A 13,160-nucleotide genomic window follows, 5' to 3' on the forward strand; every position below is an offset into this window, starting at 1 on the left:
TACACTTAAATTGCTGCTGAACTGCTTTCATGTTAGAAACTTATGGCCTCATTTGGTATTGAGATGTGGGCTATGTTTTTCAGTTTCTTGCTGTCTTAACCAGAAGAGGTCAGACTAGGTACTCCAAACCATGTGCTTTCCTGAGAGCTCGAGAAAAGGCTGAAAGAGGACCAGGGATATGGCTCAGCAGTAGAGCACTTGCCCTGCACGTGTGAGGCCCTGAGTTCCATCCCTGACTGCAAAGAAGAAAAGTAAACAGGTGGACCACCAAACTTCATTACACCTGTGATTAAGGGTAGGGCCACCTTTGTTGGCTTTATTGTTGTTAGTGTTTTTTTGTTTGGGTGCCATACCCAGCAGTGTTCAGGGCTTACTGCTGCCTCTGCACTCAGGGACCACTCCTGGCAGGGTTCAGGAGACCATATGTGGTGGCAGGGATTGAACCCAGTGGGGATGCATGCAAGGCAAGCGCCCTACCCACTATGCTGTCACTTGAGCCCCCTGAATAGGCTTTATCCAACGTGCTGGGTGCTGGTGAGCACTGTCCTGTGCCTTGGTTTTCTTCCTTACCAAATGGCAGTCTCACGCTACCTATGACTTTGCTTCGCTCTGCCTGTCACACTCTTTCTGCTGTGAGGGCACCTACCATTTACTCAGTAAATCACTGGGAATGAATGAAGGAGCAAATAAATGAAATGAAGGGAAATTCTTGGGCAAGGAGACAGTACAGGGGCTCTGCTGACCTTGGTTTTGTCTCTGGCACCGCTTGGTCCCTGAGCATCGCCAGATGTAGCCCTTGGAGCCATCAGGCTCTGCCTGATGTGGTTCCCCGAACACCACCAGAGTGGCCCTAGTGGGCCAGAGCAGCACCACATCCTCAGGCCATCACATTGAGCCACCAGCCCAGTGGGCCGTATTTCCTTGGGAGTGGCCCCAGGCCCCCTGAACACTGCTTGGGAGGCATCCTCTGCCCCCAAAAGAAAGAAACCAAAAACCATGTCCCTGACCCCAGATATAGTGATGTGAGTGTGTTGGATGTAGAGTTGGGGCACTGGAGGCCCATTTATTTTACCCCCGATCCCAGTCTCCCCTCTCTCTTCTGACGCCATTTGCTTTTTTGAAAAATATGATTCTTGAATTGGGATGAATTCTATGGAGGCTTATTTTGGGAACAGGCTGATTTTTAACGAATGAGTTTTGACTCTGAGAAGTCTTGGATGTGAAGGCTAAAATAATTTATGACTGGACCGCTCTGAGTATAAAGTTTATGCCCAGAATATTTTTGGAAAGAGAAAGTTTGTTACAACTGCCAGATTTTTCAAGAGATGCATTATGATTGATTGGTTTTCCTTTCAGTTACTGATTTTTTTTCTTTCTTTCCATGACTTTCTAGAGAATGGAGATCTAGAGAACTCCAAGCTGGCCTCTTCGGGAGCTTCAGCCTCTGATTCTGAGCCTGGTTCATCACCCTACAGGTAGGGACAGTGACTGCTTTGGATGAAATGCTTGTAAAGGGTCTGTCTCCTGATGGGAGCTGGGGAAAGAAGTAGCACTGGGAGGCATTAAGGCAGAAATTGATGTGAAGCTTGTGGATAGTTTTATTCAGGGATTTATCAGCCATTCCGTGTATTTAGGGCCCAGTGTCAGATCTGTACATTTTCTCTTATGGGTTGGGGGTATAGCTCAGCAATAGAGCACTCGCTTTGCAGTATGAGGCCCTATATTCAATCCCTAGCACTGCAAAAATGCTTTTCTTTCATTCTTAGGACACAAAACTATAACAAAGCATGTAGTATCTTCATTTATCTTCTAAAGACCAGGCTCAACTGTTAAGACATTTGAAGTGAATCCCAGGTCAACAAGAGGATGTATGTTTGTGTTTTTGCCCATACAACATGTGCACACATGATGGTACATAGGTACACAAAAGCTCTATCAGATTTTTTTTTTAATTATATGATTTTCAGATTAGACTATTGTGATGAAACCCTCCCCCCCTCAGGTTATCTTTCTTAATTTGATACCAAAGTGTATAGCAGAAAGGGAATAATCAGTGGAAACCATGAAATATTAATGGTAGAACTAATTTAAAAAATTACGTCCTGGAGAGCCCCGAGCTTGTGGATATTAAGAGTCCAGCTGACAAAAAGGCACATGAGAAAATGTTCTACATCATAAATCATCAGGGAGATGCAGATCAAAACATCAATGAGATATAATCTCACACCACAGAGACTGGCCCACATCCAAAAGAACAAAAGCAACTGATGTTGGCGCGGGTGTGGCGAGAAAGGGACCCTCCTTCACTGCTGGTGGGAATGCCGACAGGCTCAGCCCTATTGGAAAACAGTATGGTCGATTCTCAAAAAATTAGAAATTGAGCTCCCATTTGACTCAGCATACCACTTCTGGGAATATATCCCAGAGAGGCAAAAAAGTATAGCCGTAGTGACATCTGCACTTGTTTGTTCATTGCAGCACTGTTTACAGTATCCAGAATCTGGAAAAAACCTGAGTGCCCAAGAACAGATGACTGTTTAAAGAAACTTTGGTACATCTACACAGTGGAGTACTATGCAGCTGTTAGAAAAGATGAAGTCATGAAATTTACATACAAGTGGTACTACATGGAAAGTATCATGCCAAGGGAAATGAGTCAGAAAGAGAGAGACAGACATAGAAAGATTGCATTCATCTGGGGAACATAAAGTAACAAAATAGGAGACTAACACCCAGGAATAGCCGAGATAAGTACCAGCAGGTTCACTCTATGGCTTGGAGGCCAGCTGCACATGCTAGTGGAAAATGCAGCTCAGATAGAGAAGGGAGCACCAAATAAAGGTGTTGGGAGGATCCTCCCAGAATGGGAGATGCATGCTGAAAGTAGACTATAGCCCAAACGTGATTGCCACTCAATGTAAACCCCAGCACCCAAAAGGAGAGAGAGAACAAAGGGGAATGCCCTACCACAGAGGCAGGGGGGATGGGGGGTGGAAGGGATACTGAGATCAATGGTGGTGGAAAATGGGCACTGGTGGAGGGATGGGTACTCGATCATGGTATAATTGAAACCCAAGCACCAAAACTTGTAAGTCTACAACAGCTGTACCTCACGGTGTTTCACTAATGAAAATTTAAAAAAAAAATAGTCCAGCTGATTAGCACACAGTGCAGTATTGTCCAGAACTGGAGTTTATGTCCCTCACAAAGTTAATAGCTGTGTCTGGGAAGAAATGTCAAGATGTAAAAAATATCTAGGGACCAGAGGCATTGTGCAGCAGACTGAGACATGCTTTGCATACGGTGTCCTGGCACCACATGGTCTCTAAGCAGTGCTGGAGTGACTGTCAAGTGCAGTCTGGGGGGAGCCTTTAGCACTGCTGGGTGCGACTCCAGATCAACAACTAAGCAAGAAGTTAAACCAAAAAAAAAAAAAAAAAGTTTAAAGGTATTGCTCTTTGAGTATAAGTTTCCTCTTTTTACTCTTGGGTATTGAAGAAAACACTCCCCTTCCTGAATTACGATGATTAAAATCCCAATGCAAGTTCTCATCCCCTGAGATGGTCTGTCTCCTGAGAACACATCTCCATCTTCCTACCACAACTGTTTTTCTGTGCTTGTTGATCTGAAGACTCTTGGGGGATGAATTTGGCACAGAACCACTTTCTGTTTTCCTGAGTAAAGACATTTTTTACGCGAGGAACGTAGAGCATTTTTGAATCGAAAAGGGGTTTATTTTAAAGTTTCGTTTCTAGAATCTAGCATGCACAGGAAAGAAACACAGCGATGGTGGCGGGCAGAATATTGCTGTTGTGTTTTGCGTACTGGATATGGAGATGGAACGGCACAGCTCTGGTCCCCTGGGCTGGCCAGCCAGCCTTCCCTCTCCCTGGCCTTGTGTACCTCCCTCCGGGCACCCTCCCCCACCTTGCCTCCAGTGTTAGCAAGCACCAGAACGCTCGTAGTGGGATTTTTCCTTTCCGTGGCTTATCTTTAGCATCAAATGATTTGAAGTTGATCCTTCCCAAAATACCCTGCCCTAATTCTTCAGAGCATAAAATGCTAATGAGAATATTACATTTATGTGTCTGTTGTGTATCCTGTTTTAAAAAAACTAGGTTCATAAGCAAGACCATATCTGTGCAGAGTAGCATGTCCACTGCAAAGCAGGGGCTACATTGTTGCCACCCAGTAGACAGGGCTAACTGTAAAATTCTCACATTCCATATTTTGTGAGTGGTAGTCAGATCCCAAATCTCCCTTTTGTTCTAAAACAAACCTTATTCATTTATTTGCTCACAGATCACAGATCATCCTGTTATTCGTCGATTGCCTCGAGCAGGCCCCAGTAACGTCTCCTTCGTCCTAGCCCTGAGATTATATTCAAGGCTCTTTAGGAGAATGAGACCCATCATTGTTACTGGTATTTGGCATATTTGGTACGCCACGGGGAGTTTGCCAGACTCTGCCGTGTGGGCAGGCTACATTCGGTAGCCTGCCAGTTTGTCATCTATTTGCTCATCGTGTATTTATTAGGTATCCATTCAGAAAGTATTAGCTTAGAACTCATTTCTAGGCAGTGAAGCTACCACAAAGAATCCAAGCCCTGGTCTCCTTTGCCTTATGGTCTAATAGGGGTTAGGGGTAGCATCATACAGTGGGAAACAAGTGACCACCGGCATGATACTTTGTGACCTTGGCATGGACTTTGAGTGCCATCATGTGTAGGACAGATTGTCATCTTACCTAAGTACCAAGAAAGCAGAAATGTCCAGGATAACTTAACCGTATACCTCCCTGTACCTTCAGTGACGAGGTTAACAAGGAAAATACTCCTTTACACAGAAAAGGGAACTTGAATGCCTCAGCCTTGGGTCTGTGTAAGGACCTTGGGTATGTGTAAGAGGCGGAGAGAAATAGCCATGAATCTTAGTTTCTCACTTGGGGTCCCAATTGTCTGCCAGCGAGAGCTAAAAGAAAGTCCCTAATGATTCTTCAGTTTCTTAGTTTTCCCCTCGGGCAACAGTGGGGGGGGGCACATCTAGTAGATTTGGAGGGAGTAAGCTGGGGGACGTGAGTTGAGGTCAGAGTGTGAAAGAAATTAGGGTTCAGGGTGAGAGGTCCACTCTGGATGCTGTGTAGGAGGAAGACCATACTTTGCCGCCCACCCACCCTCTGTTAGGAGGCCACAAAGAGAAAGATACCATGTCAGGACTGTAAAAGTGGACATAGTTACCAGGTAGAAAACGATAGTGTACTGGGACCGGGAGGTAGTTTAATGGGCTGGAGCACAAGCTTTGTCTGCAGGAGGCCCCAGTCCAACCCCCAACACCCCATAGTTCCTTAAATAGTGCTGGGAGACTTATGTAGCCCCTGAGCGCTGCTGGATGTGCCCAAAAATTAAAAAGGAGAAGAGGAATCCTGGGGCTGGAGTGATAGTATACAGTGGATAGATGGTCAACACAGGTTCAATTCCTGGATCCCCAAATTCCGGTTCCCCTGCAGGAATGATCCCTGAGCAGGAATAAGCCCTGGGTGTCTGCACACCCCCCCCTTCCAAAATAAGAGGAGGAGGAATCCTGTGTAATACACAGGATTACAGAAAAATAAATTTACTCACAGATCTAACTTTTTTCTTTTTTTTTAATTTATTTTTTATTGATCACCATGGACTGGAGCGATACCACAGCGGGCAGGATGTTTGCCTTGCACGCAGCCAACCCGAGTTTGATTCCACCGTCCCTCTCAGAAAGCCTGGCAAGCTATCGAGAGTATCCCGCCCACACAGCAAAGCCTGGCAAGCTTCCCTTGGCTATTCCATATGCCAAAAACAGTAACAACAAGTCTCACAATGGGGACATTACCGGTGCCCACTTGAGCAAATTGATGAACAATAGGAGGACAGTGTTGCAGTGACTCACCATAAATTACAAAGTTACAAAGATATTTGTGACTAAATTTCAGGCCTACATTGTTCAAACATTAGTATCTTCAATGGTGTCTGCTACTCTCTATCCTCCACCAATCCCCATTTCCCTCCTGCTCCCAGTCTGCCTGGAAAACACATTTCCACTCTGTAATTGTCCTAGTATCTAGTATTCCCTTCCCTAACTTATCAGTATCTGACTTTTAAAAAGATTATTTATATTTTTCTTTCATGCCACATCCAGTGATGCTCAGGGTTTACTCCGGCTCTGTGCTCAGGGATCACTCCTGGCAGGCCAGGGGACCATGGGGTGCTACAATGGAACCTAGGTCAGCCACTTACAAGGCAAGCACCTTATCCACTGTACTATCGTTCCAGCCCCAGATCTGATTTTTTTTTATAGTAACTCTTTTTCTATTTGTTTGCTTGTTTGTTTGGGGGGCCACACCTAACTGTGCTCAGGGCTTACTCTTACCTCTGTGCTCATGGATCACTACTGGCAGGCTCGGGGGACAATATGGGGTGCCAGGGATTGAACCTGTGTCAGCCACATATAAGGCAAATGCCCTACCTGCTATCACTCTGGCCCCAAGTAGTAACTATCTCATAATACTGAAGTAGTTTGGAGTGACTTGGCTGTTCTACTTCAAAAGATGGCTTCAGCTGAGAAAGAGGTAATTATAGGAGCTCGAGCAATAGCACAGCGGGTTGGGCATTTGCCTTTCATGCAGCTGACCCGAGTTCAATTCCCAGCATCATATATGGTCCCCCGAGCACTGCCAGAAGTAAGTCCTGAGTGCAGAGCCAGGAGTAACCCCTGTGCATCGCCAGTTGTGACCCAAAAAGAAAAAAAAAGTAATTATCAATGAGGGGTGATTTTTTTTTTTTTGCTATTTTTCCAAGAGAAGAAGGAAGGAAAAATGGAGAAAGCCAATGATAATTTAGAATTATTATGAGGATGTGTTGCTAAAGAAAGTTAGACGTAGCAGAATCCCCTGAAAGGGACGTAGTGCCCTCCACATCTCTGCTCTGAAGGCCCCACTCTGCCTTCTGTTGATGATGTGTTTCCAGAAAGTCTGAGGTCCTGTGCTCTTGGCCTTGTGTGCTTCTATATATATCTGTTAAAAAAATATTTACCTCTAAGATTGGTTGCCTCCTACTTTGAGTCCCATCAAATGTGGTGTAGTACTCATGTGGAGTATGGGTAGGGGATGTGCTATGAAGTGTGGTGTGACCACAAATGCAGCCACACTTGTGGCACTCTTAGTTGTGTGTCGTGGTGAGCCCATTCTGCTCGAGGCAGATGTCAGTTGAGCTTCTCTGGGACCGTTTTACCTTTGTTAAGAGTCCCTGCAGATTCTCAGCACTGCTGGGCTGGCCCTGATGACCCCAGCACCACTGAGTCTGAGCCCTGATTCGTTTGGCCCACAAAACAGGCCTGAGTATTGCTGGGAGTGGACCCTAGGCCCATTCCTCTCCCCCCCCCCCCCCCACCCAAACATCAAGAGTCCCGGCACTGACACTTTGTCTTCCTCTGAGAGGCCACAGATGGTGTCTCCAGAGGGTGAGGATGCCGCAGAAGAACTGCAGAAAGCAGCCAGTGCCTTGGAGGCTGAGGACTTGGTGGAAGAGGAACTGCTTCCGGCAGACCAGGCCCAGGTCCTCAACCAGGTAGGGAGCACATGCCCGGCCTTCACCACCTGTGGGGGGAGACGGGGGCGGGGGGGGGGGCAGGGAGGCATCTGCGGGCCCAGGACCTTCCCCTGTGTGCAGTTGCGAAGAGATTTGCAAAGCACTATGAGGGCGGATGCTCCTTGCTCTCATTCAGGCGCCTCGTGGCATTATTTGGAGAGTGATCATTTACATCCCCCCTCGCCGTCCCAGCACCTACTCGGCTCCCATGCAGAAAGTGAAGGGTTGGAATGAACGCTCACCTGTTGCCGGAGGGCCTGTGCGTGTGCCTTCAACCCCCGGTCTTTGTTCTAGTCTCATTGTGCCTGTGGTTCATCCGTTATTCACAGTAACGTGGACTAGACAGACGTTCACACTTATGGTAATGTGGGTTTAGACGCTGTGCTGATGGCAGTGTCCTTGAGGAGGATGGGTTATCTGTCTCATTATTGACTTCAATCTTATGTTATTGAAAACTGAAGATAATGCCAAGCATTATAATTATGTTTGTGTAAAGCTTTATAGTTGACCAGGCATTTTTACCTAGAGCTCTCTGTTTAATTTACTCTTTAGAACAACCCAGTGAGATAGGTTCCATTGTGTCCCCACTTTCCAGATGAGGAAACAGAAACTAAGAGTTATTCCTAGCTTCACCAGGGTTTGGTTTGCAAATTAAATCCTTTGGTTCGACTTCTGGAAAAGGAAGGAGTCATATAAGCAAGTTAGCCAAAGTCTGATTCGCCTCATCAAATTAAAAACTGGGGGTGGGGCATGGGGGTGGGGAACATGGGAAATAGTTGAGGCTAGGGCACTTTCCTCACACATGGCCATCCCTGGTTCGGTTACTGGCACCACATATGGTCTCCTGAGCACCTATAGGTGTGCCCCCCCAGAAAAAAAACAACTCAGGAAAACTTACTTCCCAGAAACAAACATTATGAGGACGTAATCTGGAAGGTGACGACATTTATTTCTGTTGCTTTCTTGCAAATACAGCTCCTGCCTCTGGGCTGGACTGCCGGCTCCCTGTTGTGCTCTCCATGTGGGCGGTGGGTGTTCCCTTCTGCTTGAGTTGCCCACTGAACGCTCAGAGAACGAGAAGAAAATGTAGGCTTCACTGCGTGAAACGGGGGCAGTAGCCCGAGTGACATGGAGTGAAACCCACAAGGGGGAGATTTCAGGCCCCTGCCGCAGGTTAGGGAGGACTTGGAGAACCAAGGGGCGTGTGTATTCTCTGCAGATTAGCAGCCTGCAGCAGACACATTTTTCCAATGCACACCTTCTGGCTGGGCGAAGGGGCACTAACGGTTGCTTCTTGGACAGCGCTGGTGAGTGGAACAGTCTGTAGGATGAGCCATCCTAGGGGAGTCAGGAAAGAGTGAGAGAAAAGACACAGCCTGTTCTCTCTCTACAATGCTTTGGCAAATTAACAGTGATCTGGAGGTAACCCCTGAGTGAAATTTATTTTTTGGTTTGGGTGGGCTGGAGTGATAGCACAGCGGTAGGACGTTTGCCTTACAAGTGGCCAACATGGCCGACCCGAGTTCGATTCCTCCGCCCCTCTCGGAGAGCCCGGCAAGCTACCAAGAGTATCTCGCCTGCACAGCAAAGACTGGCAAGCTACCCGTGACATATTCGATATGCCAAACACAGTAACAAGTCTCATGATGGAGATGTTACTGGGCCCGCTCGAGCAAATCGATGAACAATGGGAGGACCGTGACCGTGGGTGGTCACAGCTGGTGGTGTTCAGGCACTACTCCCAACTCAGTGCTCAGGGATCTCTCCTGCAAGTGCTCGAAGGACAGTGTGGCACTGGAGATCAAACCCCGGCCTCCTGCCTGCGAAGCATATTGCTTCAGCCTGTTGAGCTCTCCCTGGTCCCACCTTGGGTGGGAGCTGAGCAAAAAAAAAAAAAAACATGTAGCACACTGGTGGAGGGATGGGTATCTGATCATTGTATAATCGAAACCCAAGACAAAAAATTGTAAATCTACAACTGTACCTCATGGTGTTAAAAAAAAAAAAACATGTAGCTGCCGTGAGGGAAGGCACTGGGAGGGCATGCAGGCTGGGGACCCTCTGGATGGCCAAGAGCACCACTGACACCAGGGTAGCTTAAATAATGCTCTCAGGCAGGGATTTACTGAGGTCTGGAGTGGGGGAGTTGCCAAGGTTGGTGAGAACAAAAAAAATTTTTTTTAAACTAGAAAAAGGCTCTGGTGGCATTTAAAACCAAGTTCAAAAGGGTGAGCAACCTGTGCTCGGGGGAGGAAGGCGTGTTGAGTAGGCTTGGGGGTGGGAGGGCGATGGGGGCGAGCACAGGGCCTGACAGACATCCCTTTGCAAAGAGGCCACTGGGCCTCTGCTGTTCAGCCTCCTCCTTGATTTTTAAAAATGTATTTCTTTTTATTTAGTCACCATGAAATTACAGTTATTCATGATTGGGTTTCAGGCATACCGTGTTTCAACACTGATCCCTTCACCAGTGCCCCCCAAATCCCCACTTGCCTCCCACCCACCAGTCTGTTGCTATAAGAGGCATTTTTTGTTTGTTTGTTTTATTCCCTCCCTTCACCCAAACTGATGTGCAGATGGCCCAGTACCACGTAATACAGAGAGCTGGGGACATCGTTATGATCCAGTCTGAGCACACGGGAACCATCGACATTCTCTCCGCTGATCTGGAATCTGCAGACCTTCTGGGCGACCACAGGAAAGGTGAGACCTTTTGCGGGGAGTGGGAAGCGGGACGTTAAGTTTTTGTTCCCAGTGTGAAGTTAGAGAAAAGCCCGGCCGGCAGGCAGAGGGAAGGCAAGGAGGAAGGGCTGTGGAAAGGGAAAGAGGCAGAAGGAAGGACAGGTGGAGGGCTGCTGGGCTTCTCGGACTCATCTGCCTGTCCTTTCAGTGGCCCCGCCTCTGATGGCACCTCCGTGCATCTGGACCTTCGCCAAGCTGAAGGAATTCAAGAACAAGCTGGGCAGAGAAAAGAACAGCCGTCTGGTGGTGAAGCGGGGTGAGGTGGTGACCATCCGGGTGCCCACCCACCCAGAGGGGAAGCGAGTCTGCTGGGAGTTTGCCACTGATGACTATGACATTGGCTTTGGGGTCTATTTTGACTGGACTCCCGTGACCAGCACTGACATAACCGTGCAGGTCAGTGATTCCAGTGAGGATGAGGATGAAGATGAGGAAGAGGAGGAGGAGATTGAAGGTAACTCTCATTTTCACTTCAGTTGAACTTTTCTTTCCTGGTCACACCTAGTGTCGAGTGGTCAGTTCCAGTGTCCTACCAGGTCTTCCTTCAGTGCAGCTGAAGGCCCCTCCCAGCACTGCAGGTGGAGCGGCTGAGGCAGGCCAAAGCTGTTCTCAGAGAACATTCTGCTGGGGTTGGGATAGGCACCCCGGGGAAGGCCTCTGTTCTTTCTCATCAGTACCCCAACTGGATTGGGGGCGGGGGGCAGGAGAGGAGCGTGAGTACTCCTTGCAGAGGGCCAGTATTTTTCAGATCACAGAAGGTCCTAAGCTGACGTTTCTTCCCGGTCTGGAAACAAACGGTGTTCACACCTGACTCCTCCGTGTCCATTCTCTTTGTACTCTATACTCGCTCAGCTGGCTGACAGCTTCTTTACCACATATCCAGAGAAGTTTTAAAAATGGTTCCTGCATGCCAGCCAGCTGTTGCTATCGTGCGTGCGCAGGGACCCATAGGACTTTGCAAGCAAAGGCTAACACAGCCTTGATTTAGAATGCACATGTCTCGTTCCTGGATTTTTCTATATAGTCTCACCGTGTTCCCTTAGCCGGGGAAAACAAGTCTGCCAGAAGCCTTAGAATCTGAGGTCTCTGTTTCTGTTTCAGTAGGAGGCCCGTGGGCAGAACTAGGCCCCTTGGTCTAACACCTGCTTCTCTGCATCCCCTACCCCAATCAGCTCACCTGGTGAGAGAAGTCTTTCAGAATCTTCTCTCCAGAATATCTTTCTTCCCCCTGGACCTGTGCAAACCCTTTTCCAACTCAGAAGACTCTGTGACCACCAGGGTTTCTGGGCAGAGCGTGCTTGGCATTTGGGGTGCTGGATTCTTTGTGGAGCCTGTCCTCTACTGAGAGATAGGGAAGCTCGCCCCCAGCAGCCAGCATCATCCAGTGCTCACACAGATGGCTCCGGGGCCAGTTGGCATTTCCCAGTGTCTGGGGGAGAGCCAGCACACCCCCAGGAAGGGGACAGCCATGGGCCACCCTCTCACTGGCTCTGGCCTCATGCGGTCTCAGAGGTCATGTCCCAAGACGTTACTCTTTTGCCCACGCAGACACCGTCCCGGTTGGCGATGTGGAGAGAGGCTCCCGGAGCTCCCTGCGGGGCCGCTATGGGGAGGTGATGCCCGTGTACCGGCGCGACAGCCACCGAAACGTGCAGGCCGGCAGCCACGACTACCCCGGCGAGGGCATCTACCTGCTCAAGTTCGACAACTCCTACTCCCTGCTGCGCAACAAGACTCTCTACTTCCACGTCTACTACACGAGCTGAGGGCCCCGGCCGGAGCAGGCTGCCAGCTGGTGCCTCTTGCTTTGACCAGCGAGCGTTCAGAAGGGCGCGCGCGGGCCTGGCGCTCCGCCCTGCCTGGCATGCCTGACTGTCCACCCCGTGTAGCTCTTTCCCCTTCTCGGCTTCTGCTGGTGGTTGGTGTGAGTGCCCGTCCCTTGTGGTCCCCGACTCATGCTCTTCATGCTTCAGATAACAGCAGCATCTCTCTGTACAGGAACCCATCAGGCAAAGGCCTCCTGTGAGGTTGGGTGTTGTTGCTTAGAAATCACGTTTGTTTTTTGGCACAAGGTCTGTTGCTCCGAGTGCTGCTTTCCTCTCCTCTCCCAGAGCCTTTCACTGCAGATGCGTGTAGGTCGCCCCCATCTCCTTTCACTCTTGGAAAAAGTGCCAGAAGAGGGAAAAGCACATGGTCCACGAAGGAACCGTGTTTCCTGGGCAGAGATTGCACTGCCCAGCCTCTCACCACTGCCAAGTTCCCACCTGCTGGCTCTTCATGGTGTCCAGCATGGGCTGGGAGCCCTCACTGCCTTCGAAGGGGTGTGCTTAGCCCTCTTGGTTGGACTCAACCCCTTGCCGGCTCCGGCCCCTCCCCAATTCTGTGTCTGCCCTTGCGGCAAAAATTCCAAGCTGTGTCAAGTGGTGATCAATGTGTGTTGAGACCAACCCTAGGGAGAAAACTGCCCTTATCACTCCTCTTCCTTCCTTCCTTCCTTCCTTCCTTCCTTCCTCCCTCCCTCCCTCCCTCCCTCCCTCCCTCCCTCCCTCCCTCCTTCCCTCCCTTCCTCTTTTCTCTCTCTCTCTCTCTCTCTCTCTCTCTCTCTCTCTGTTGGGAGTCACACCAAGCGGTGCTTGGGGGGGCTACTCCCGGCTTTGTGCTTGGGGATCGCTCCCAGCGGTGCTCTGAGGACCACGGTGCCGGGAATTGAATCCCAGTCGGCTTACACGCAAGGCATGCGCCTTAAGCCCTGAACTCTCTCTCCACCCCTGTTACTTCCTCTTCGAAGAGGCAGTTTCCCTTA

General features: G+C 49.1%; 1 protein-coding gene across 1 annotated transcript in view; it reads left to right on the plus strand.

Annotated features, from left to right (window-relative positions):
- Positions 1–12,858, plus strand: part of TMED8 (transmembrane p24 trafficking protein family member 8) — a 33,500-nt gene extending 20,642 nt beyond the window's left edge. The window contains exons 2-6 of the mRNA XM_056133357.1: positions 1,394–1,475; positions 7,468–7,597; positions 10,192–10,318; positions 10,506–10,811; positions 11,906–12,858. Coding sequence (XP_055989332.1) covers positions 1,394–1,475; positions 7,468–7,597; positions 10,192–10,318; positions 10,506–10,811; positions 11,906–12,123 — 863 coding nt within the window. The 3' untranslated portion in view covers positions 12,124–12,858. The remainder of the gene's footprint in view (positions 1–1,393; positions 1,476–7,467; positions 7,598–10,191; positions 10,319–10,505; positions 10,812–11,905) is intronic.
- The last annotated feature ends 302 nt before the right edge of the window (positions 12,859–13,160 follow it).

The sequence above is a fragment of the Sorex fumeus genome, unplaced genomic scaffold (genome assembly GCF_029834395.1).
Source record: "Sorex fumeus unplaced genomic scaffold, SorFum_2.1 ptg000098l, whole genome shotgun sequence".
Taxonomy (NCBI): Eukaryota; Metazoa; Chordata; class Mammalia; order Eulipotyphla; family Soricidae; genus Sorex; species Sorex fumeus.